Raw genomic sequence first — 25,531 nt, 5'->3', positions numbered from 1 at the left:
TGATATTTAGATCGTCAAAAGAAGACTGTTAGAAACTGTGGTTAATTTCTTATACTTTTCTGTTCATGGAACAAATCATTTCATGGATGTGGATCAGTGATTCTTTTTAAATATAGAAAGATTGGAACTTGTGATCAGTGGTGGTGTGCCTTCCCAGCATGCCTTGTGATGGTTCCCAACCCTGCAATGTGTGTATTATGTACTGTGTGTGCATGTGCGTGTGTGCTATATGCAGTATTTACACTGGATTTCGTAATAACTGAAGAGTCTTCTCAAAAATGCAAGGCTTGCTTTATATTTGAATCTATATATGAATTATAAAACACTTTGGATTTTTTTCTCACTTAATCTGAATAGTCATCCTTATTTTCAGAGAAGTTACTTGTTTCCTTAATTTGCATACCAATACCTGTTTAAATGAGGAAACTTTATCTGGGCAAAATGGCACACACTTCAACCATTGTACTTAGGAGGCAGAGGCAGGCAGATTTCCATGAGATTTAAACCAGCCTGGTCTACATAGCAAGCTCCAGGCAGCCAAGGCCACACAGTGAGACCCGTCTCAAAGACAAAAGTTTTAGAAAATATAGGGTTTTTTTTTCAATGTTCAGAATCAAACTCAGAGCCTTGTATACCATAGGTAGGCAGGCATTTACACCAAGCTACATCTCACGCACATATATTTTTGTGTGTGCGTGTTGTTTATTGAAACCAATATCTCATTTTGCACATGCTTCGCCTCTGAGATGTGCCTCCGACCCTGGGACCTGCGTTTCTTACAGAGTTTCAGTACGCCACGCTGCCTCTGCTTAACTGCAAACAATGGTCTCCGGAAGTGCTCCATGCTTCCCGGAGGCTCGCTGTGCCCTCCACAACAGCTTGGAAAATAACAGTAACAGGTTTCTATTCACCGAGCCTTCATTTTTCTCACATCTGGAAATCGTATTGACTTTTTATCTTGAAAAACAGTTTTATATACTTTGCTCAGGAAAGATAAAACGTATTCAGAGACCATATCATACAATTGCTGTTTTCTCTGAGTTTCCTATTCGTCAGATGCCAAAAATGGTTCCATTCACAAACACTAGGTTTTTCTTCTCCATTGCTCCGAGTTGGAGCAACACACTTGTTGACCATATACCTAGTAACAACGGGCATGCTAATAGTATGCACCCATTTGTTTTTATTTGGAAATAATCCTATACTAGTTGAAACTTGAACTAGGTAGTTTCACATCTCCTGTGGTGCTTGGGGTTCTTATTACATCTAAGAGTATCTGATAGAAAATTTAGGACCGTGTGTTCCAGTGTGTTTGTTCATATGGCAAAAGCCTCTACAAGATACAGTCAGAATCCACTTTAGAACAATGTGTCACCGTATCGTGACTTGTTAGTAGATAATAAGGTATGAACATAGGGAAGGTGAAAACATGGTTCCTTTTAAGGATACAGTAACCCCTGAGCAATACCGCATGACTGAAATGATTTTTTTTTGTATCTATTTGTTTTGAGACAGGGTCTCACTTTGTGGACCAGGCTGGCCTCAAATTCACAGAGATCTGCCTGCCTCTGCCTCCCGAGCACTGGGATTAAAGGTGTGCACCCCCACATCTGTCTTCATGTTTATTTCTATGCTTCAAGGGGAAAATATACAGAAGAAGGGATTCTGGACGTAAAGCAAAAGCTTATCTTTACCAATGTCAGCTGTGATTTTTAAAAAGATATCCTCACACACATTGCACTTAGGCAAGGCAAATGTCTTCAGTAGCCTGAGATCTGTCACTTCTCCTACACCCAAACCCTCTCCCTGATCCACCCTTCTCATGCTTCTCAATAGGCCTTCACTAAACTCCACAGCCAAGTCGGGGTGCATGGTAAGCCCCAAGAGATTTTCCACCCTCATAAACTCTGTGACAGAACTGGTTGTGTCTTTATTTTCCACATTAAATCTCCAGACAAATGTATTGTCTGATACCAAATCACGTGTTTATTTAATGAATCGGTTAAGTGAAAAATATTAAAACCAATATGTCAGGTTACCAAAGACAAACTTCAAACATTATAATCCACAAATATAACTGATGTTTCTGTGTAAATATTAAACTGCACCTTTGGAAAACGGTAATTACGCTTGAAGCGGTACTGGTGGAGTTAACGTTAGAGCGTGGCATTCCAAAGAAGGATAACTTGAAGCTTTTAGCAAAGGTCAGTTCGGTTATGTGAAATCAGTACTAGTTCCCTTGCCAGTACTAGCTTCTTCACAGAAGCTAGGAACAAAGGGTAACTTGGGTTTGCCTGAGAGTGTGTAGTGAACCATTAGGCCTCTGGGTGTCGCTGTTGACCACACAAGAAGAAAAGGAGCCGCTGAAGCGGAGTCCACCATTTCTCTGCTGCAAAGCAACACTAAGAACAATCTAAGAAGACAGAAGCGACCTCACCACATCATTGGGCAACTCTGTGGTGTGTGAATTAAATCCATGAAAGATTTAACTACTTGAAGGGGTAAGGCTGGGAACCATCGTGGGAATCAGAGGAAAAAAAAACAGAAAAGGAAATGATCCGACTGGGACGAGGAACCGCCGGAGCTTTGTTGTGCGCGCTCCTGGGGACACTGAGCGCGGCTGGCTTCAGGCAGATCCGCTACTCCGTGCCGGAGGAGCTGGACAAAGGCTCCTTCGTGGGCAACATCTCCAAGGACCTGGGGCTGGAGCCCCACGAGCTGGCGGAGCGCGGGGTCCGCATCATCTCCAGAGGTAGGTCGCAGCTTTTCTCTCTGGACCCGCGAAGCGGCAGCTTGGTTACCGCGGGCAGGATAGACCGGGAGGAGCTGTGCGCCCAGAGCGCGCCCTGTGTCGTGAGCTTTAACATCCTTGTAGAGGATAAGCTGAAAATATTTGAGGTAGAAGTTGACATCAGCGATATTAACGATAATGCTCCTAGTTTTCCAACGGAGGAATTGGAAATAAAAATTGGGGAACTAACAGTTCCTGGAACCCGATTTCCACTTAAAACTGCGTTTGACCCGGATGTGGGCATGAACTCCCTGCAGAACTATAAGCTGAACTCCAATGACTACTTCTCCTTGGCTGTGAACAGCGTCATCGATGACGCCAAGTACCCAGAGCTGGTGCTGGAGCGAGTCCTGGATCGTGAGAAAAAGGCAGTCCATCAGCTTGATCTCATTGCCTCTGATGGCGGAGACCCTGCCCACACCGGCAAGTTGTGCATCCAAGTGATAGTCTTGGATGCAAACGACAACCCGCCGGTGTTTACTAAGCCAGAGTACCGTGTCAGTGTTCTGGAAAATGTGCCAGTGGGCACGCGGCTGATCACAGTGAATGCCACTGATCCTGACGAGGGATTCAATGCTCAAGTGTCCTACATTCTAGATAAAATGCCTGGGAAAATTGCTCAGATTTTCCATCTCAATTCAGTGGCTGGAGATGTATCAATATTAAAAAGTCTTGATTATGAGGACGCTGTATTCTATGAAATTAAAATTGAAGCCCAAGACGGACCAGGTCTTTTTTCAAGAGCCAAGATTCTTGTCACGGTTCTGGATGTGAATGACAACGCCCCAGAAATCTCAGTCACTTCCCTCACAAGCTCGGTCCCAGAGGAGGCTCCTGCTGGAAGAGAAATCGCTCTTATCAATGTACATGACCGAGATTCTGGCCAGAATGGGCAAGTCTCAGTTTTTGTCCTGGGAAATCTGCCCTTTACTCTAGAAAAATCAATCGACCAATACTACCGCTTAGTGACAGCCAGATCTCTGGATCATGAGGAGGTGTCTCAATATAATATCAGTCTGAGAGCCACTGATGGGGGAAGTCCACCACTATCCACAGAAACTCATATCACTCTGCATGTGACAGACATCAATGACAACCCTCCTACCTTCACGCGTGCCTCCTATTTAGCCTATGTCCCAGAAAACAATGCTAGGGGAGCATCCATCTTCTCTGTTACAGCACAGGACCCGGACACTGACAAGAATGCACAAATCACTTACTCACTGGCTGAGGACACACTTCAGGGGGTGCCACTGTCATCCTTCGTCTCCATCAACTCGAATACTGGTGTCCTGTATGCCCTTTGCTCCTTTGACTACGAGCAGTTTAGAGACCTGCAGTTACACATAACAGCCAGGGACAGTGGGAACCCTCCACTCAGCAGCAACTCGACCCTGAGTCTATTTGTTCTGGACAAGAATGACAACTCACCTGAAATCCTGTACCCTGCCCTCCCAGTAGATGGCTCCACTGGGGTTGAGTTAGCACCCCGCTCTGCAGAACCTGGATACCTGGTGACCAAGGTGGTGGCAGTTGACAAAGATTCAGGACAAAACTCTTGGCTGTCCTACCGCCTGATCAAGGCCAGCGAGCCAGGGCTCTTCTCGGTGGGGCTGCACACAGGCGAGGTACGCACGGCTCGGGCCCTGCTGGACAGAGATGCTCTCAAACAGAGCCTGGTGGTGGCTGTGCAGGACCATGGCCAGCCCCCTCTCTCCGCCACAGTCACACTCACCATAGCAGTGGCTGACAGCATTCCTGACATCCTGGGGGACTTGGAAAGCATCCATACCCCTGCTAACCCCAAAAACTCAGACCTCACCCTCTACCTGGTGGTGGCAGTGGCTGCGGTCTCCTGCATCTTCCTGGCCTTTGTCATTGTGTTGCTGGCCCTTAGGCTACGGCGTTGGCACTCATCGCGCCTGCTACAGGCTTCAGGAAATGGGTTAGCCGGCATACCAGCCTCTCACTTTGTGGGTGTAGATGGGGTGCAAGCGTTCCTGCAGACCTATTCCCAGGAAGTTTCGCTTACTGCAGGCTCTAGGAAGAGTCACCTGATCTTCCCGCAGCCCAACTATGCAGACACGCTCATCAGCCAGGAGAGCTGTGGGAAAAGCGAGCCTCTTATAATACCTCAAGATTTACTTGAAACGCAAGAAGCCCCCGAGCTGCCTGAGGTGAGTCTATTTCTTTGAGCGTTATGAAAAGCTATGCCAGTGTGGTTCTTATAAAACCGTAACACACATTTATTTGAGAAGTAAAGCAACAATGTAATCATACATTCTGTTTTCTCTTCCTGTGTCCCACTTGCCTATGAGTGGACTGTACTTCCTGACCTTGTTACAGCCGGGCGGGCCCAGGTAACTAGATATGGCCAATGCATTCTGAGAATCGGCAGTGACATGCCACTTCTGGAGGGAATGCTGATTGTCATGAGAATTCCTATCCTCTCCCTTAACCTTAGGAACTGTGGTTGCCCTTTCTACCTCTGTCGATCAGTACCTGTGATGAGAGAAGCATCGTGTAGTTGACCCTACAGTGGTCTGTACACCTGTGATAAATGAGCCTTTCACAATTTTGTTCTCTTTGTTCTGGTGCTGGGGTAGATCCCAGGGTCTTGGCACATATTGACCATCTGCTGGACCATTGGGCTGTACCTCAACCTGCCTCTTGCCTTATAAAACCATGTGATTTGAACATTGTCATCCCTGCCCTCTAGCCTTTCCTGACTGACACAAACAAGGGGGGAAAGAAGGGAAATGCAAAGTATTTTATGCTCTAATAAACTTTTGTCTGAACCTTTCCAAGTCACACCACAGTCTTTTCATCATAAGGATGGGAAGGATAGAAAGCAGGTACAGCATGACACACGCAGATGCAGCTGCCTTGGAAACTACGGAGGTGGGAATCACTCAAGACTGGAGTTCAAGACTAACCTTGGCAACAAGGCAAGAACTGTCTCAAAAAGAAAGGTGGAGGCTTGACAGATGATTAAATACTTGGCGGCTAAAATGTATGCATGTGTATCCATCTGAAGGTAGCAAGTTCATTTACCTATTATGGGCCATGGGCTGGTATTTATCATCCTTTCAGAAAGGATTTTTTAAACCTTTCATGTAGCTGTCTCACTCCTGGATAGTTACCCAAGGGACTGTAAGTCAACATATCACAGAGATACTTCAGTGTTCACTGCAGCACTGTCCACAACGACGAAGTAACCTAGGTGTGTCCACCAATAGAGAAATGAACAAAGATATAAATGTATACAAATGTATAGATATACAATGGAATTTTTCACCCATAAAGAAAAAACAAGCTTTATCCTTTTCAGAAAATGAATGCAACTGTAATTAAGCTGCCTTAATTAATATTAAGAAAGTTAAGTTGATCTCAAAAATACTATATCATCTCTCATTTATAAACTCTTAGGTTTTATACAGATACATAAAATTGTGTGTGTATGTGCGCGCGTGCATACAAGTAAAAGAGAAACTGCTAGGGAAAAGAGAGGGGGCTAAAAGGAGGGGAGGGGAGAGAAAAATAAAGCTACAGGGGATACAGAGGCATGTGCCTGGTGTACAATATATACCTGTATAAAAATGTCTTTGTGAAACCCAGTTTCATATGCAATGAATATATGCCCACACAAAAATATTATTTCAAAGTACAAGGAAAATATCTCTCAGTCTCTGCGAGAGATTTCCCAGGCCATGTTACATGTTACATGTTACAGCAATGAAATAGAAATCCTGGATTCATTCTAGAACTTTCCTGACAAACTTGGTTTTGTCAGGAAAAAAGAGGGTTGTCCAAAAATGAACTAAAATGTATTTCATTGCATCTCAAAGGGACAGATTTCTCCCTCAGTAGGTTAGAAAATGTAACGTTGAAATGTGTAAGTCAACAGAGCCTGGAGAAACTATCTGTAAACATATAAAAGTATATCATGAGATCCATAAATGTGATGGAATCTTGTGAAAAGGAATATAAAAGCATGAAATAGAGAAAACAAGAGAAAAGACTCTCAGGGGAAATGCAGTAGATTTCTGTGGAGACGACTGAGTACTTCAAAATAGTATAAGTAAACCATTGAGCTGACAACTGCCAGCTCACTTCTGCTGCAGTTAGAAAATACTTGAGACTTGGGCATCTATCTTTAAAATGAATGTTTATTTATCTGACTGTTGGAAGGTAGGAAGTCCAATAACATGACAATCTCATCTTCTTGGGGCTCTCTTCTTCGGGGCCAACACATGTCAGGAGGACGTCACATGACAAAAGCGAAGCAAGTGTGTCAGAGACAGCTATTTTTACAACAAAGCCACTTATATGATGATCCAGTAACCATCCATTGAGTCACCAATGGAGGCAAAGCCCTCCTGCCACAATCATTTCCTTAAGAGCCTGCCTCCTGATACCGTTAGACAGTGGATTGGGAGATTGGGGTTCTAACACATTCAATTTAAGAGGCAGATTTAACCCACACATTCCAGTTTGGTGACATACAAGAAATAAAGAGATTTGCCTATTTGAGTTACCCAACTCCAGGATTAAGTTCTAAAACAGAGTGTTTAGGTCCAGTGAGATGGCTAAGGGGGAAAGTTGCTTGCTGCCAAGGCTGACAACCTGAGTTCCATCCCTGACATCTACATGATGGACAGAGAAAACCAACTCCAGTCTGTTGTTCTCTGACCTTCACATGAGTGCACACGCATTTATAGATACATCTAAACACACAAATGCATAAGTGTAATAAAATATAAATAATAAGTGTTTAAAGACTGTCACTCTCATCAAGAGTTACTGGTGATCAATTACTTTATTAATAAATAGCATTAAACTGGTTGAAGTTAAGAATTTGTCTTATAGAGTTACATATTTAGAAAAATTTGTTTCATAAAAATAAATATGACTTACGCAAGATTCACCATAATAGAAGCCCAAATCCTACATTGGTGCCTTTAATAAGTTATCAGACTACGGTGTGTTAACTGAAAATAGAATGCTTTAGGAAGAAGATCAATGTGTTAAAATATCTCTGCAGATGCCACTCCTCTTTTGTGTAGATTACCTTTGAAACGTTTTACCGAATTGATAAAATACACAGAAATTAAAACACTAAATAAAGAAGTTACTTCAATAAACTTGCAAAAATGTAAAGATCATAGCCCATTGAATCATAAGATTGAAACCCCACTCACTTATTGGGATATGACGGTCGGGCCTGAGTTTGTAAGTGCCACACGGAGAAGACATTGATGGCATTTTTTTCCAAAACTGGTAAAAGGAAAAATGCACGCCTTGTGAAATGGGAAGGATGCTTTATAATGATGAAAACATTCATGAAATGATAATAAACAAAGTAAAATATCTAAACCAAAGGGGCAAATGGTTGTTAATTAAAAGTCAAACCAAAAAGGTTTGATAGCTACATGATACGCAGTTTTACAAGACAACCATTAGGTGACGCTGTTGACCAAAGGGAAGAGCAGGGTTCTCTGTTCCGTAGGGTCCAACGAGGGCTTGCTTGCTTTTTCCGGCACCTAGGAAAACATCCGTCCGGTTCCTGTGCCCTCTTCAAGCGCCTGACAAATCCTGCCCTAATCACAAACATCCAGGACTCTAGTTGTCTTTTTTAAATCCCGGAGAAACCTCAAAAAGAAGTCTCTGGCGAGCTCAGAACGGCAGAGCAACCCCAGCGGCTTTGGAACGATGGCAAATCAGGTAATGCTTCACTTCCTGGTGCCTTTGTTTTGCGGCGCCTTCTCCCAGCCCATCCACTACTCCATTCCGGAGGAGTTAGCCAAGGGCTCTCTGGTGGGAAATCTCGCCAAGGATCTGGGACTCAGTATCCAAGGATTGCCAGGTCGAAAGCTGAGAGTGAGTGCAGAGGATTATTTCAGTGTTAGTGCAGAGAGTGGTGATTTGTTAGTGAGCGGCAGGATAGACAGAGAAAAGATTTGTGAGAGAAAATCTGAGTGTGCACTGGAATTTGAATCTGTTATTGAAAACCCGATGAACATTTTCCACATAACTGTTGCTATTCAAGACATCAACGATAATGCACCACATTTCTTTGGGAAAAGCATTGAACTGGAGATCTGTGAGTCAGCCTTAGCAGGGGCAAAATTCCCTCTGGACTCTGCACGAGATGCTGATGTGGGAAGCAACTCACTGAAGATGTACACTATCAGCCCTAACCCACACTTCTCCTTGTCAACGAAGGAAAGTCCCGATGGAAGTAAATACCCAGAATTGCTGCTGGAAAAACCTCTAGACAGGGAGCACCAGAGCTCCCATCACTTAATACTGACCGCCATGGATGGTGGGGACCCACCCCTAAGCAGCACCACCCAGATCTGGATCAAAGTCACCGATGCCAACGATAATGCTCCAGTGTTCAGCCAGGACACTTACAAAGTTAGCCTTCGTGAAAACGTGCCGCCGGGAACCTTAGTGCTGCAGGTGACAGCCACGGATGAGGATGAGAGTATCCACGGAGAGATCACCTATGCCTTCCTCAATGTCCCAGCAAGTACGAACCACATCTTCAGCCTCAATCCGAACACTGGAGCTATCACAACTAACGGTACATTGGATTTTGAAGAAAAGAGTAGATACACATTGGGTGTAGAAGCCAAGGACGGAGGGGTGCACGCGGCTCACTGTAATGTTCAGATCGAGATTCTTGATGAGAATGACAATGCCCCAGAGGTGACATTTATGTCCTTTTCTAACCAAGTTCCAGAGGATTCAGTCCTTGGAACAGTAATAGCCCTCATTAAAGTTCGAGACAAAGATTCTGGACAAAATGGTCTGGTGGCATGCCATATTCAGGAAGAACTTCCCTTCAAATTGCAACCCACCTCCAAGAATTACTACAAGCTGGTGATTGACAAGGCCCTAAACCGGGAACAGACCCCAGAGTACAATGTCACTATCACAGCTACTGACAGTGGCAAGCCATCGCTTTCCTCCAAGACATGTGTTACTGTGCACATCACAGATATCAATGACAATGCACCGGTTTTCCACCAGGCCTCCTACTTGATCCACGTGGCTGAGAACAACCCACCTGGAGCTTCCATTGCTCAAGTCAGCGCCTCCGACCCGGATTTGGGATCCAATGGTCTCATCTCCTACTCCATCATAGCCAGCGACCTAGAGCCGAGGGCACTATCGTCCTTCGTGTCTGTGAACCAGGACAGTGGGGTGGTGTATGCGCAGCGCGCCTTTGACCACGAGCAGCTGCGCTCCTTCCAGCTGACACTGCAGGCGCGAGACCAGGGATCGCCCGCACTCACTGCCAACGTGAGCATGCGCGTGCTGGTGGGCGACCGCAATGACAACGCGCCACGCGTGCTGTATCCCACGCTGGAGCCCGACGGCTCTGCGCTCTTCGACATGGTGCCACGCGCTGCCGAACCCGGATACCTGGTCACCAAGGTGGTGGCTGTGGACGCAGACTCAGGACACAATGCCTGGCTGTCTTACCACGTGTTGCAGGCCAGCGACCCCGGGCTCTTCAGCCTAGGGCTGCGCACAGGCGAGGTGCGCACAGCGCGTGCCCTGGGAGACAGGGACTCAGCGCGGCAGCGCCTTCTGGTCGTTGTGCGTGATGGTGGACAGCCGCCCCTCTCGGCTACAGCCACGCTGCACCTGATCTTCGCTGACAGCCTGCAGGAGGTCCTGCCAGACCTCAGCGATGACCCTCTACCATCTGACCCCCAGAGTGAGCTTCAGTTTTACCTGGTGGTGGCCTTGGCCCTGATATCAGTACTCTTCCTCCTGGCGGTGATTCTGGCTATTGCCCTGCGTCTGAGACACTCCTCCAGATCAGTTTCCTGGGGCTGCTTTCAATCTGGTCTCAGCTCGAAGTCTCAACCTGTGGTTCCTCCCAACTACAGCGAGGGGACATTGCCCTATTCTTATAATCTATGCGTTGCTTCACATTCTACGACTATGGCAGGGTTTAATTTTCACCACGTGGCACCAGAGCTTGCTCCCCCTCAGGACCTCCTGTGTGATGATCCTTCTGTGGTTGTATGTGGCAATAATGAAGAGCCCCAAATCTTGGACGACTCTTCTTTTCAGGTAAGTTTCTACAGAGCAACTTAAATACTATTTGCTGTATTAGCTTCTCGATCGTGCACAAATTTGGCAATTTGGGTCATTTTTTCATAGTTTGAAGGATATTTAGTGGAGAATTGCTGTGGATGCGTAAAGATTAGCTCCTGGTTGCTCAGTCATCTTGGAAATTCCTGATTACCAGTTTCAGTCTTTACTGTTGGTGTTTCTGTGTGTCTAGCAAATCTTGCCAGAGACTATTTCCTGTAAATCAACACTCAATAATATTAGTGTCCTTTCTTATTTCATTCGTGAAACTGCATTTTAAAATGATCTTTAACACTTTATAGGCATATTGATTTATTTATGCCTAAATTAAAATTTATGGTCAATTACCTTTCTTACTTGAACAAAGCTTGTTTGTTTGTTTGTTTGTTTGTTTGTAGACACGGTCTCTCTGTGTAGCCCTGGCTGTCCTGGAATTCGATCTGTAGATCAGGCTAACATCAAACTCAGAGAGATTCACCTGCCTCTGCCTCCAAGTGCTGGGATTAAAGGTGCACGCCACTCTGCTTAACAACCTTTTATTGCCTCACATCCAGTTAACAAGTCCTTCCAAAAATTAGGCCTCTTAGCACTTATTTGTCTTACCACAAGTACCAAAGATTACTACGTCTTATGTTAGAATCTCTAATTCTGGTCAATAAATCTCACTTATGATTTCCCTCAAGTTTCTCTTCTTCATGTTTAGGGAGGTAAGGCACACATGTGCCATGGTGAACATGTGGAGGTTAAAGGACAATGTGGGCATCAGCTTTTACTTTCAAGCATGGAACCTCCAGGACCAAACTCCTCAGATTGTCAGACTTGCGGAAAAAGCTTTTCCCACCTGAGCCATCTTGTCTACCTCTCCATGGGTCTTTGACAATTTCTCAATCATTTGTGTTTTGTGCTTTCTTGTTCACCATCATTGTGGTAAGGTCTGTGATGATCTTTCTACTTATGAGTCATTTTGTATCTCTCCCATTATTTTAGTAGAGATTTCGGTGAGTCAAATCTACAGCATTTCGGTATTTTTGTGCATATTCTCAGTTATTTTCAACACACAGCATTTTAATCCCCTGACTCCTGAGCACTTAACATATCTTTGAAGGACTGTGAAAAACACATCTAGCATGCTTTCTCAAAGACCACAGTTTTAATTCTGCTTAGGTAATAGGCTTTCACGACGCCTTAAAAGTTTAGTCATTTCCATGCTAACTGTTAACCGAGGAATAGTTTAAAGTATCTCAGATTACTCGAGAGCTGTGAACCACGTGATGGGGGCGGTGCTTCCTTGGCTGTCAACGTAGTTCCTTCCTCTGGCTGTTTCTGAAATCAATGGTAAAGTAATTTAATGCACTGGTTAAAAAAAATAATAGAATTGATGTCGGTAAAATGAGACCACTGGGTGTGTGTCTTATATAAAAGAAACCCCTGACATAGCTCTGGCTGTCCTCAAACTCACAGAGATTCACATGCCTCTGCCTCCTAAGTACCGAAATCAATGGTGTGTGCCGCCACACCTGGCCTGAAATATTCTAACAGCCCTTCAGCTTAACTTTCTTGCCTTTATGCTATCATTTAATTTAATATTTGTTTTCCTATTATTTGAATTTGATTTGCATTGGTAATTGACTCATTAAACATTGACACATGTTTTAGTCTATGAAAGTTGCTGTCGTAAAGACTGAGGACACATTCTGAATGTGACGGCAGTGACATGACGTGTAACTTACAATGTCCTATGTACAAAACTAGCTATTTTACTCCACACCTAGAACTTTCCCCTTATACTCATTTGCACAAGGGTAAGAGTATGTCTTGAGCAGCTGGCATCTTTCCTGAACAGTTATCCAAGGTTTCCAAGGGCGAGCTCGGGAGAAAACTTGCTTCTGCAATAAATAGGTTGTAGCTAGAGCTGCACCTCCAGGCTCCGTGGACCTCTGTCTCTCCACCCCTCCCTTTTCTCCACTCTTCATAGCTATTCCTGTTCCTAAGAGAAATGCCTGTGACCCTCATCCAATACAAAGCACTGGAAATGATATCGGGAGATAAGCAATGCAATGAAAAGAGGTAGAAAACAATAGTTTCCACCATATTATTTCTCTGATAAATTGAAATAGTTCGATGTACGAGAAGCTTTGGATAATTCCAGGATTTTTGTTGCACATTAAACAACACACTTTTGACCTTTATCCTCCCTTAAAGAAGTGGGTTTAGGGGCTGGAGAAATGGTTCAGTGGTTAAGAGCACAGACTGCTCTTCCAGAGGTCCTGAGTTCAGTTCCCAGCACCCACATGGTGGCTCACAACCATCTGTAATGGGATCTGATGCCCTCTTCTGGTGTGTCTGAAGACAGCTACAGTGTACTCATATAAATAAAAATTAATTTTAAAAAAAAGTGGGTTTAGCATGTGGTGGTTTATCAAAAATTTGTTGCAATAACAGTTTAGTACTCTGGGTGTCGCTGTTCACCACTCAGGGGTGAAAATCAGGTATTTAGTAAGACCAAGATTTCCGGAGCATAAAGGACTGGTTATGGTCTTAAAGAAAGCAGCAATCTGGACTCCTAGGAGCACCAAGGTCCAGGAGTATAAGTACGTTATCTTGAAACCCAAAGATTGAGGGGCTCATCAGGCCTGCACAGAAACAACGCCCAAGCTCAGGACTCTCTGCGGCGAGACTGCAATGGCGGCTCCTTACGGATCAGACCGCAGGGGACTAATCTGGATCTGCATTTACCTTGGATCCCTATGCTACATCCGCGCGGAACAGATCCGGTACTCTGTGCCAGAAGAGCTGGAAAAGGGCTCTGCTGTAGGTAATCTCGCCGCGGACCTGGGGTTGGAGCCTAAGAAACTGGGAGAACGCGGAGTCCGCATCGTCTCCAGAGGTAAGACCCAGCTCTTTGCTCTGAATCCGCGAAGCGGCAGTTTAGTGACTGCCGGGAGGATAGACAGGGAAGGGCTCTGTGACAGATCCCCAAAGTGTACCGCAAATCTGGAGATTCTCCTGGAGGATAAAGTAAGGATTCTAGCCGTAGAAGTGGAAATTATCGATGTTAATGATAATGCCCCCAGCTTTGGAGCACAACAGAGGGAAATAAAAGTCACTGAAAATGAAAATCCTGGAACAAGATTTCCTCTTCCTGAAGCTTTTGATCCAGACATAGGGGTGAATGCCTTGCAGGGTTACCAGCTCAGCTCCAATGATCACTTCTCCCTGGATGTGCAAAGTGGACCGGATGGGATTAAATACCCAGAACTGGTGCTAGAAAAAGCCTTAGACCGCGAGGAGGAAGCCTTTCATTACCTGGTTCTTACCGCCTTCGACGGAGGCGACCCGGTTCGCTCTGGTACTGCCACAATTCAAATAACAGTCGTGGACACCAATGACAATGCTCCTGTATTCACTCAGCCAGAGTACCACATTAGTGTGAAGGAGAATTTGCCTGTAGGCACCCGGCTACTTACCGTAAAAGCCAGTGACCCGGATGAAGGAGCCAATGGAGAAGTGACATATTCTTTCCGGAATGTAAGAGACAAAATATCCCAGCTCTTCCAGCTGAATTCTCTGACTGGGGACATCACAATGGTGGGGGAGCTGGATTATGAGGACTCTGGATTCTATGATGTTGATGTAGAAGCCCACGATGGACCTGGTCTTCGAGCCAGAAGTAAGGTACTGGTGACAGTTCTGGATGTAAATGACAATGCTCCGGAGGTCACAGTCACCTCTCTCACCAGTTCTATCCAAGAAACTTCTCCCCCAGGCACAGTGATTGCTCTCTTCAATGTGCACGACAGTGACTCGGGAGAGAATGGCCTTGTCACTTGTTCTATTCCGGATAATCTTCCTTTCAGGCTGGAAAAGACCTATGGAAACTATCATCGGTTGTTGATACACAGGACTCTGGACAGGGAAGAAGTCTCTGACTATAACATCACAATAACTGCCACCGACCAGGGAACTCCACCACTGTCTACAGAGACTTACATCTCATTGCAGGTGGTGGACATTAATGACAACCCGCCCACCTTCACCCATGCCTCCTATTCTGCCTACATTCCAGAAAACAACCCTAGAGGAGCTGCCATCTTATCCATAACAGCCCAGGACCCAGACAGTGGTGAGAATGCCCAGGTAATCTACTCCCTGTCAGAGGACACCATCCAGGGGGCACCCCTGTCCTCCTACATCTCCATCAACTCCAATACCGGTGTCCTTTATGCACTGCGTTCCTTTGATTATGAGCAGTTTCAAGACTTGAAGCTACTGGTGACAGCCAGGGACAGTGGGAACCCTCCACTCAGCAGCAACGCGTCCCTGAGCTTGTTTGTGCTGGACCAGAATGACAACACGCCTGAGATCCTGTACCCCACCGTCCCCACTGATGGTTCTACTGGCGTGGAGCTGACCCCTCGTTCTGCAGAACCTGGATACCTGGTGACCAAGGTGGTGGCAGTAGACAAAGACTCAGGACAGAACGCCTGGCTGTCCTACCGTCTGCTCAAAGCCAGCGAGCCAGGGCTCTTCTCGGTGGGGCTGCACACAGGTGAGGTACGCACAGCTCGGGCCCTGCTGGACAGAGATGCTCTCAAACAGAGCCTGGTGGTGGCTGTGCAGGACCATGGCCAGCCCCCTCTCTCCGCCACAGTCACACTCACCATAGCCGTGTCAGACAACATCCCAGACATCCTGGCGGATTTGGGCAACATTAACCCTCACATTGACCAAGAGGATTCAGACATCACCTTGTACCTGGTGGTAGCTGTGGCTGTGGTCTCTTGTGTCTTCTTAGCCTTTGTCATTGTGCTGCTGATACACAGGCTCCGTCGCTGGCACTCAACCCGCCTGCTTCAGGCTGCAGGTAATGGGTTGTCATCCATGCCGACATCGCATTTTGTGGGTGTGGATGGCGTACATGCCTTCCTACAGACCTATTCTCATGAGGTCTCCCTCACAGCAGACTCTGGGAAGAGTCACCTGATCTTCCCGCAGCCCAACTACGCAGACACGCTCATCAGCCAGGAGAGCTGTGCGAAAAGTGACCCTCTCCTGGTATCGCAAGACTTGCTTGAAATAAAAGGAGATTCCAGTCTTCAGGTGAGTGGCTCACCCCTATAATGGATCTTACCTCACTAAAACACAGACACGATGGTTTGTAAAACACCTCCAGTTGTATGTGTGTTGTATCAAAAATTTGCATTTCTTGATTAATAGTTCCTTGCTTTAAAAAGAATAATGATTAATGATAGTCACTATACAGTTATTCCCTGATTAATAACCTTATTTTCTTTTTTGTAATGATTGGAGTGGATTCTAGGCTGTGAGCATATTGGGCAAGCCTTCTTGTAATTGTACAATGAATTACACCTCAAAACCATGATTATTTTTTATTTAACCTTCATATTTTTCATTTGGTAGTGATTTTGGTAAGAATTCCTTAATTTTAAACCATTCTCTTTTTAACTGTATACATTGGTGACATATACATTGATGACATACTAGAATTGACAGGTGAATAGAAGGCAATTGCACAATTTTCCATTTACATCACCTTTCTCATGATACTAATGGGGAATCTAGGCTGAATATTTTAAAACATTTTTACTACAGTTTCTGTGTGTGTGTGTGTGTGTGTGTGTCTGTGTGTCTGTGTGTGTGTCTGTGTGTGTGTCTTGGGGGACAACCTTTGGGGAAACAATTCTCTCTTTCCACTATGTGAATCCAAGGGATCAAATTCAGGAGGACAGGTATAGTGGCCAATAGTTTTGGCCACTGAGGCATTTTACCAGTCCTAACCTGATTTTTTTAAGTTCCCTTTATTGCATTAGACTTTTCTTTGCTTGGAGTTTACTTCTCCTTCCTTGAAAGGATTTTTTTCCATTATAATTATGCAATGACAATTTATATGCAGTGAAAAATATTTAACCTCTAGCTATAACATTAACTTCTCTATGAAATGGTATATTCCCAATAATTTTCTATGCAATGTCTGACTGTCCAGTTTAGACTGGCCTTTAACTTAGTATGTAGCCTATCCAAGAGGGCCTGCAGTTTGCAATTCTCTTTAAGTGCTAGAATTACAGGTGTGTGCCACTATGCCCAGCTCAAATAGTTTATCGTTGCTGATACAAAGTATACCAGAGTATCTGATACCTTTGTTACAACCTAGTTATTACCAAAAATTGCCTGTTTTATTTCATTCATATAAATAAGTGACAGTACCTTTTCACGAGTTCTAAATTCCCCATTACGACATCACCATTGAGTCCCAGCAAAACAGAATTTGATTAAATCTCTCTGGTTTTCATCAGGTAGACCTATGACAATGGTTGTCTGACTTGGACTCTGAACTGTTATTATTGTTAGAACTTCGTCAGTTGACCTCATTCCCATGTCAAAAGCCCTGCAAATTATTCTTGGAGGGTTTACCACTATGTGACCTGGGATGAGCCAAAGGATCTTCTGACATAAAGCATTTTGTGTGTCAGGGATATGCAACACTTTATTTCCTAAGCTTTCACATAGTTCTAAGTGAGTGAATCCGGAATTAATGAAAATGTATACACAATGCATGGGGTTTCTGAAAGTGGGGATTGTATCAGGATGGTGGGAGGTGGCTCAGTTGATTCTATGTGGCTTTGTATTAGTATGAAGCTGTGTACACTACACAGAGAAGGTAGCAGTGAGAGACGTGATAACGGCTGATCAAGGAAAGAGGCAATAAATGAATACTGGGAGAGTCTATCTGAGACATACTGTTCCAAACACTGTGGTGATAAAATATAACTCAGAGGTGTCCAGTTGGCCTAAAATTTGGTAGAACACACTCAGATACAGGCATTAAGAATATATTCTGCTGGAGTAATATATGTCAATGATTTGAAGCACAGTAAACAATAACTTGCTATCACAAGTTACTGTTTATTTATTAATACTGTTTATTTAAATAATAATTTACTAACACAAGACACTGTTTGTCCATATGGTAGACAACTACATGAGAAGTAAATGCAGAGACTTGTGTACTGGTGTGAAATGAAATATTTTAGTGAGAGTCCAGAGAAGGAGTGCACATGTGGGTGTATGGGCTGAGTGAAAGAAATGAGATGGAGAAGCTTATGGTGTAATGCTTTTGTTTGAGTACAAGGAGAGGCAGGAACAACATTTATTTAAATGTGGGCTGCACTACCCAAAACATACACAAGAAACCTAGAACTCGTGGTAGGAACTTATTCCATTGGAGAGAAATGTGCTACATGATTCATAGGTGGTCATAAGGACCTATACTATATGTAACCTCGTAATTTGGAAAATTTTTCAATATGCTACCTTTTTTAAATAAATAAATCATTATAAATTTAAAAACAACGAGAACCACAATAAAACAAACAAAAAAACCAAAAACAAAACAAAACAAACTTTTCAAACCTTTGCTAGACTACGTTGCAATTTCTGAGAAGACCTCTGAGCGTCGCTGTAGGTCAAAAGAAGAGAGAGACCATTTCCCAAACGCGTAAGGAGCCTGGGAGAGTAACTTCCTGTACAAACCAACCATAGAGGAGACCCAGTACACAACTAGATACAGCAAAGGTAAGAAGAAAAGTGGCCCTAGGCGGATTTGGCCACCCACACCAACAAAGGGGCACAGCGGCAGCGCGAGCCAAAAGAATGAGGCGGGGCTCTGGGAGCAGCCCGGCCTGGTGGCTGCAGGTACTGTCGCCCTTCCTGCTGCCTTTGTTCCACGGAGCTCTCCCGGATCAGATCCGTTACTCCATTCCCGAGGAGCTGGCCAAGAACTCGATGGTAGGAAACCTCGCCAAGGATCTTGGGCTCAGTGTCCAGAATCTGCCCACCCGGAAGCTAAGGGTCAGCGCAGAGAAGAATTATTTTACTGTAAATCCAGAGAGTGGGGACTTACTTGTGGGTGACAGAATAGACAGAGAGCAGGTTTGCGGGAAGCAGCCTCAGTGTGTTCTGGAGTTCGATATTGTCGCTGAGAAGCCATTAAATATTTTCCACGTAGCTGTAATTCTTGAGGATGTGAACGACAACGCTCCTCTATTCAAACAGAGTGAGGTTGATTTAAACATTGGAGAGTCCACCAGACCAGGTAAAGCATTTCCATTGGATCCAGCCCTCGATTTAGATGCTGGTTCTAATTCACTGCAAAAATACTCTCTTACTGACAATGAATACTTTGAAGTCACGGAGAAAGAGACCCCAGATGGACGTAAGTATCCTGAGTTGATTCTAAAACGTTTTCTGGACAGAGAAGAGCATAATTTTCACCGACTGATCCTCATGGCTGTGGATGGGGGGAATCCTCCCCGAAGTGGCACCACCCAGATTCGAATCCAAGTTACAGACGCCAATGACAACCCGCCAGTGTTCACCCAGGATGTGTTCAGGGTCACCCTTCGGGAGGATGTGCCACCAGGCTTCTCTGTGCTTCAGGTGACAGCCACAGACCAGGATGAGGGCATCAACGCAGAAATCACCTACTCTTTTCACAATGTGGATGAACAAGTGGAACGTTTTTTCAACTTACACAAGAGAACAGGAGAAATCACAACAAAGGATAATTTGGATTTTGAGACTGCTAAGAGTTACACCCTGAATGTAGAAGCGAAAGATCCTGGAGACCTGGCATCCCATTGCAGTATCCAAGTGGAAATTCTGGATGAGAATGATTGTGTACCAGAAATAATCGTGACTTCAGTATTTACCCCCCTACCGGAAGATTCTCCACTAGGAACAGTCATCGCCTTGATAAAAACCAGGGACAGAGACTCCGGAGAAAATGGAGACGTCTACTGTCACGTCTTGGGAAGTGAAGAGTTTGTATTGAAATCCTCTTCGAAGAATTATTACAAACTAGTGACAGACAGAACTCTAGACCGGGAGGCGATTCCCGAATACAACGTCACCATTGTAGCTACTGACAGGGGTAAGCCCCCACTCTCCTCTAAAGTAATCCTCACTCTCCATATCTCAGACGTCAATGACAATGCACCGGTTTTCCACCAGGCCTCCTACTTGGTCCACGTGGCTGAGAACAACCCACCTGGAGCCTCCATTGCTCAAGTCAGTGCTTCTGATCCGGATTTGGGATCCAATGGCCTTGTGTCCTATTCCATCATAGCCAGCGACTTAGAGCCAAGGTCGTTGTCTTCTTTTGTGTCTGTGAACCAGGACAGTGGGGTGGTGTATGCACAGCGCGCCTTCGACCACGAGCAGCTGCGCTCCTTCCAGCTGACACTGCAGGCGCGAGACCAGGGATCGCCCGCGCTCATTGCCAACGTGAGCATGCGCGTGCTGGTGGGCGACCGCAATGACAACTCGCCACGCGTGCTGTATCCCACGCTCGAGCCCGACGGCTCTGCGCTCTTCGACATGGTGCCACGCGCTGCCGAACCCGGATACCTGGTCACCAAGGTGGTGGCTGTGGATGCCGACTCCGGACACAATGCCTGGCTGTCCTACCATGTGCTGCAGGCCAGCGATCCCGGGCTCTTCAGCCTGGGGCTACGCACAGGCGAGGTGCGCACAGCGCGTGCCCTGGGAGACAGGGACTCAGCGCGGCAGCGCCTACTGGTCGCTGTGCGTGATGGTGGACAGCCGCCCCTCTCGGCTACAGCCACGCTGCACCTGATCTTCGCTGACAGCCTGCAGGAGGTCCTCCCAGACCTCAGCGATGACCCTCTACCATCTGATCCCCAGAGTGAGCTTCAGTTTTACCTGGTGGTGGCCTTGGCTCTGATATCGGTACTCTTCCTCCTGGCGGTGATTCTGGCTATTGCACTGCATCTGAGACACTCCTCCAGATCAGCTGTCTGGGGCTGCTTTCAATCTGGTCTCAGCTCTAACCCTGCAACTGGAGTTCTCCCCAATTTCAGTGAGGGGACTTTGCCTTATTCCTACAATATGTGTATTGCCTCCCAGTCAGCTAAGACCGAATTTAATTTTCTCAACGTGACTCCAGAAGTTGCTCCTCAGGATCTCCTCTGCGACAACAACTCTTGGGTACCAGTTACTCTTGGAGACACTGAGGTTCCGTTTGACTCGGATTCTATCTCAAAGGTGAGCTTTAATTTAATTTGGTTTTCTACTTGGGGTGTCAATGTTTCTTAATAAATCACTAAGTGGTTTTGGTGGTTTCATTGCATATTTCATTGTCTTGCAAGTCAGTCTTGAACAATGATCTGCCTTAAGTACGTTAACCTTATCCAACCATGGATTATGAAGGGTTTCTGTCTCAGGTTTGAGGTTGCTTGCCCATAATTAAAGTGTGTTCACAGCATGCGATCCTTGCCTCTCTTCACCCTTACAATCCTCTCCAGCCCACAAAGTCATTCCTGTTGGAAACTTAAGAGATTCTTTTCCTGTCAGGTCTCTAATACTCAAGTTTTTGATCTACTTCCTCTAAGACTCCATGATTCAGCATAAACACGGTCCTCTTACCAGTTTGTGAAAATTGGTCAAGGTTGTGGCTTGTAATGAACAAAGCACGATGGGGAGGGCGTTATTCAACTGACTTGTTGACAAACATGATGAGTTTCTTTCAAGCAGAATGTCTTGGAATTCCTGAAAGCTTTTTCTAATTTTGGTTTTCATTTTATGTGTATGGGTGTTTTGCCTACATGTATGTCTGTGAACATACCACAGGGTGTACAGGGTGCCGGCGTCCTGCTACCCACAGAGGCTAGGAGGAGGCAGCTGAAACTGGAGGTGCAGTTGGTAGTGAGGCAGTATGTAGGTGCTGTGAGAATCAAACCCAGTTGCTCAGGAAGAGTAGCCATTGATCTGAACTGTGAGCCGTCTTTCAAACAGCCCCCGGTTTCTTTTTAAAGGATGAACAACATATGATGATGTCTGAGGTGTCTATTATGAAGAGTCAATTTTATCAATAAATTTATTAATAGAAATCATCTTCATGCATTTTAATAACTTGCTCTCAAGAAAAAGTATACATCAAGGAAAGTTTTGCAACCTATGCTTAGGTCAATTTCTACAAAAATATCTAAAATTTTATAGTTTGTATAAACTCATTTGTTTGTGTATTTTCTTATTGATGGCACTAGGGATCAAATCCATGCTCTCATGTTTCCACAAGCACTCCACCTACTGAACTATATCCCAAGTCCTAGATTATAAAATGATAGATATCCAATTAAAATCTTTGTCTATTAATGAGTTATTAGGTAACTTTGCTTCTCTCAAAGGAGGAGCTTTCTGAACTGTCTTTTTCCTGCCATAACTTTTTTTTAAAAAAATCTGGTGTCCTTCAAGGGTGATGACTGTCTCAAAACAAATAGACCACTCACTACTTGTCAACTAAACATTTATGATTTCGTCCATGGGAGATAAATTAATCCCTTTCTCCTTCATTCACTATACTTGTTGCTACTAAGATCCCATCACAGTAAAATGTCTGTACATATTTTGAATCATAATAGGAAGTCATAATAATACAGGTAGCCCAACTCAGACTTTCTGTCTGAGACAGGGAAGCTGCTTATATTGTATACCCTTAAACTGGAGGCCTGGAAACTTTCTAAAAGACTCACAAATCTACTGTCTATCTTTCTGCACTTGACAGCACATATGGATCACTCTGCACAGATACACTGAGATCTGAGTTGGTTTCCTTGGCACACGAATGTACTATTAGGCATATGTTTATAAACCTATCCTGATTTTTAAAATGAAGTCCTGACACCAACAAAGGTAGGAATTTCAATTTCTTGGTTAAACACACTCGATGTGGATGAGACATAAAAGACTCGATGGTACATGAAATCAAACTTTTCTGGAGAAGTGAAAAAAACTATATTTATTTCATGGTGTGGGAGTCTTATTATCAGAATTAAAGTTAATTAAATATAAACACCGCTACACAGCAATACAGCAATATTGTATATTTATGCAAAAACCTTGGAAAAAATAAACTAAGAGAGAATAAAAAATAGAATTGGTGTAGTAACTGGTTAGGACTCTAAGCGTCGCTGTTCACCAGACTGGGAAAGAAGCAGTCATAGGAGCGACCAGCTAGCTCCCAGCTTCCTCCGCACCAGAGACCAGACAAGCTCTTGGGGAAAGTCACCATCCTAAGTCCCGCTCTCCCCAGCTTAGAAAAATAAGGAAAGAGCAGGCTGAACCAGGACTAAGAAGAAAGCGAAGAAAGAAAAGACAATGGCGGACCCACCGAAGCGCTGGATCTGCAACGACCTGCTGACGTTCTTCATGCTGCTAGGGACGCTGTGCGCGACAGGAAATGGGCAGATCCGCTACTCTGTGCGGGAGGAGCTGGACAAAGGCTCCTTCGTGGGCAACATCTCCAAGGACCTGGGGCTGGAGCCCCGCGAGCTGGCGGAGCGCGGGGTCCGCATCATCTCCAGAGGTAGGTCGCAGCTTTTCTCTCTGAACCCGCGAGGCGGCAGCCTGGTCACCGCAGGAAGGATAGACCGGGAGGAGCTGTGCGCTCAGAGCGCGCCCTGTCTCATCAGCTTTAACATCTTGGTTGAGAATAAAATGAAAATTTATGAAGTAGAAGTAGAAGTCCTTGATATTAATGATAACTTCCCCCGGTTCCGCGATGAGGAGTTAAAAGTAAAGGTAAATGAAAACGCAGCTGCTGGAACACGTTTGGTGCTCCCCTTCGCGAGAGATGGGGATGTGGGTGTGAATTCCCTCCAGGGTTACCAGCTCAGCGCCAACCCGCACTTCTCACTGGACGTAAAGAGTGGATCTGACGGGCAAAAACACCCAGAGTTGGTGTTGGAACAGCCCCTGGACCGTGAGAAGGAGTCTGCTCACGACCTGGTCCTCACAGCTTTGGACGGCGGAAACCCAGTACATTCTAGCACTGTCCATATCAGCGTGACCGTCCTCGACGCAAATGACAACGCACCCCTGTTCACGCAAAGCGAATATAGAGTGAATGTTCCGGAAAACATACCTGTGGGCTCTAAACTACTCACACTCACCGCCACAGATGCCGACGAGGGAATCAATGCGAAGTTGACCTTCTCTTTCCGCAACGAAGAAGATAAAATTTCTGAAACTTTCCAACTTGATTCTAATCTGGGTGAGATCTCAACTATTCAATCCCTGGACTATGAAGAATCCAGTTTCTATCTCATGGAAGTGGTAGCCCAGGACGGCGGCGCTCTTCTTGCCAGCGCTAAGGTGTTGGTCACAGTCCAGGACGTGAATGACAATGCTCCAGAAGTGATACTCACCTCCCTCACCAGTTCCGTTTCCGAAGACTGTCTACCCGGAACCATAATTGCACTTTTCAGCGTACATGATGCTGATTCCGGGGAGAATGGAGAGGTTTTGTGTTCTATTCCCAAGAACCTGCCCTTCAAACTGGAAAAGTCAGTAAATAATTACTACCACCTACTAACAACAAGCGCATTGGATAGAGAGGAGACTTCGGATTATAACATCACAGTAACCGTCGTTGATCGCGGGACTCCTCCCCTGTCTACAGAAAACCACATCTCTCTGAAAGTAGCCGACATTAATGACAACCCACCCACCTTCTCTCGTCCCTCCTATTCCACTTCCATCTCAGAAAATAACCCCAGAGGTGTCTCCATTTTTTCGGTAAATGCCTATGATGCTGACAGCGGTGATAATGCCCGGATCACTTACTCCCTGGCTGAATATACATTTCAAGAAGTGCCCGTGTCTTCCTACGTCTCCATTAACTCTGACACTGGAGTCCTGTATGCATTGCAGTCCTTTGACTATGAGCACTTGAGAGACCTGCAGCTCCTGGTGACAGCTAAGGACAGTGGGAACCCTCCACTCAGTAGCAATGCCTCCCTGAGCTTGTTTGTGCTGGACCAGAATGACAACACGCCTGAGATCCTGTACCCAGATATTCCCACTGATGGCTCCACGGGTGTGGAACTGGCACCCCGCGCTGCAGAGCCTGGATACCTGGTAACCAAAGTTGTGGCAGTGGACAAAGATTCGGGACAGAACGCCTGGTTATCCTACCGCCTGCTCAAGGCCAGTGAACCAGGACTCTTCTCAATAGGGCTTCACACGGGTGAGGTGTGCACAGCAAGGGCTCTATTGGATAGAGACGTACTCAGGCAGAGCCTGGTGGTGGCTGTCCAGGACCATGGCCAGCCCCCTCTCTCAGCCACTGTCACACTCACTATCGCTGTAGGGGACAGCATCCCGGATGTACTGACTGACTTAGGCAACCACAACGCACCAGCAGAGCCCCAGGATTCAGACCTCACACTCTACCTAGTGGTATCGGTGGCAGTGGTCTCCTGTGTCTTTCTGGGATTTGTTACCGTGCTGTTGGCCCTCAGGCTGAGGCGCTGGCACATGTCACGCCTGCTTCAGACATCCACAGGCAGATTGGCCAGCATGCCCGCCTCCCATTTTGTGGGCATGGATGGGGTACAGGCTTACCTGCAGACCTATTCCCATGAAATCTCTCTCACTACAGACTCCAAAAAAAGCCACCTGATCTTCCCCCAGCCCAATTATGCTGACAGACTCATTAGTGAAGAGAGCTGTGAAAAGAGTGAGCCTCTTCTGATACCTGATAACATACACACAAGCAAGGAAGAGCCCGGAGCTGCTCAGGTTAGT

The 25,531-nt window shown here is 45.4% G+C and overlaps 2 protein-coding genes across 7 annotated transcripts in view; both read left to right on the top strand.

The window, feature by feature from the left end:
- Positions 1 to 25,531, top strand: part of LOC116884728 (protocadherin gamma-C4) — a 184,095-nt gene that overhangs the window by 9,733 nt on the left and 148,831 nt on the right. The window contains exon 1 of one of the 6 annotated variants that reach the window (XM_032885934.1): positions 2,277 to 4,968. The exons of 2 other annotated variants lie outside the window; for them this stretch is intronic. In XM_032885934.1, the coding sequence (XP_032741825.1) occupies positions 2,554 to 4,968 (2,415 nt within the window). In that variant the 5' untranslated portion in view covers positions 2,277 to 2,553. Of the gene's footprint in view, positions 1 to 2,276; positions 4,969 to 13,263; positions 16,007 to 18,328; positions 20,990 to 21,478; positions 25,526 to 25,531 lie in introns of those variants that run through there. 3 more of the 6 variants (XM_032885932.1, XM_032885937.1, XM_032885926.1) reach the window with 3 other exon arrangements.
- LOC116884733 (protocadherin gamma-B1-like) lies at positions 6,284 to 11,272 on the top strand. The gene has a single exon (XM_032885947.1). It carries the CDS (start codon positions 8,504 to 8,506, stop codon positions 10,907 to 10,909), a length of 2,406 nt encoding a protein of 801 aa, XP_032741838.1. The 5' UTR covers positions 6,284 to 8,503; the 3' UTR covers positions 10,910 to 11,272.

Source organism: Rattus rattus, chromosome 15 (assembly GCF_011064425.1).
Source record: "Rattus rattus isolate New Zealand chromosome 15, Rrattus_CSIRO_v1, whole genome shotgun sequence".
In the NCBI taxonomy this organism is placed as follows: Eukaryota; Metazoa; Chordata; class Mammalia; order Rodentia; family Muridae; genus Rattus; species Rattus rattus.
This window is presented reverse-complemented; position numbering and strand designations above follow the sequence as displayed.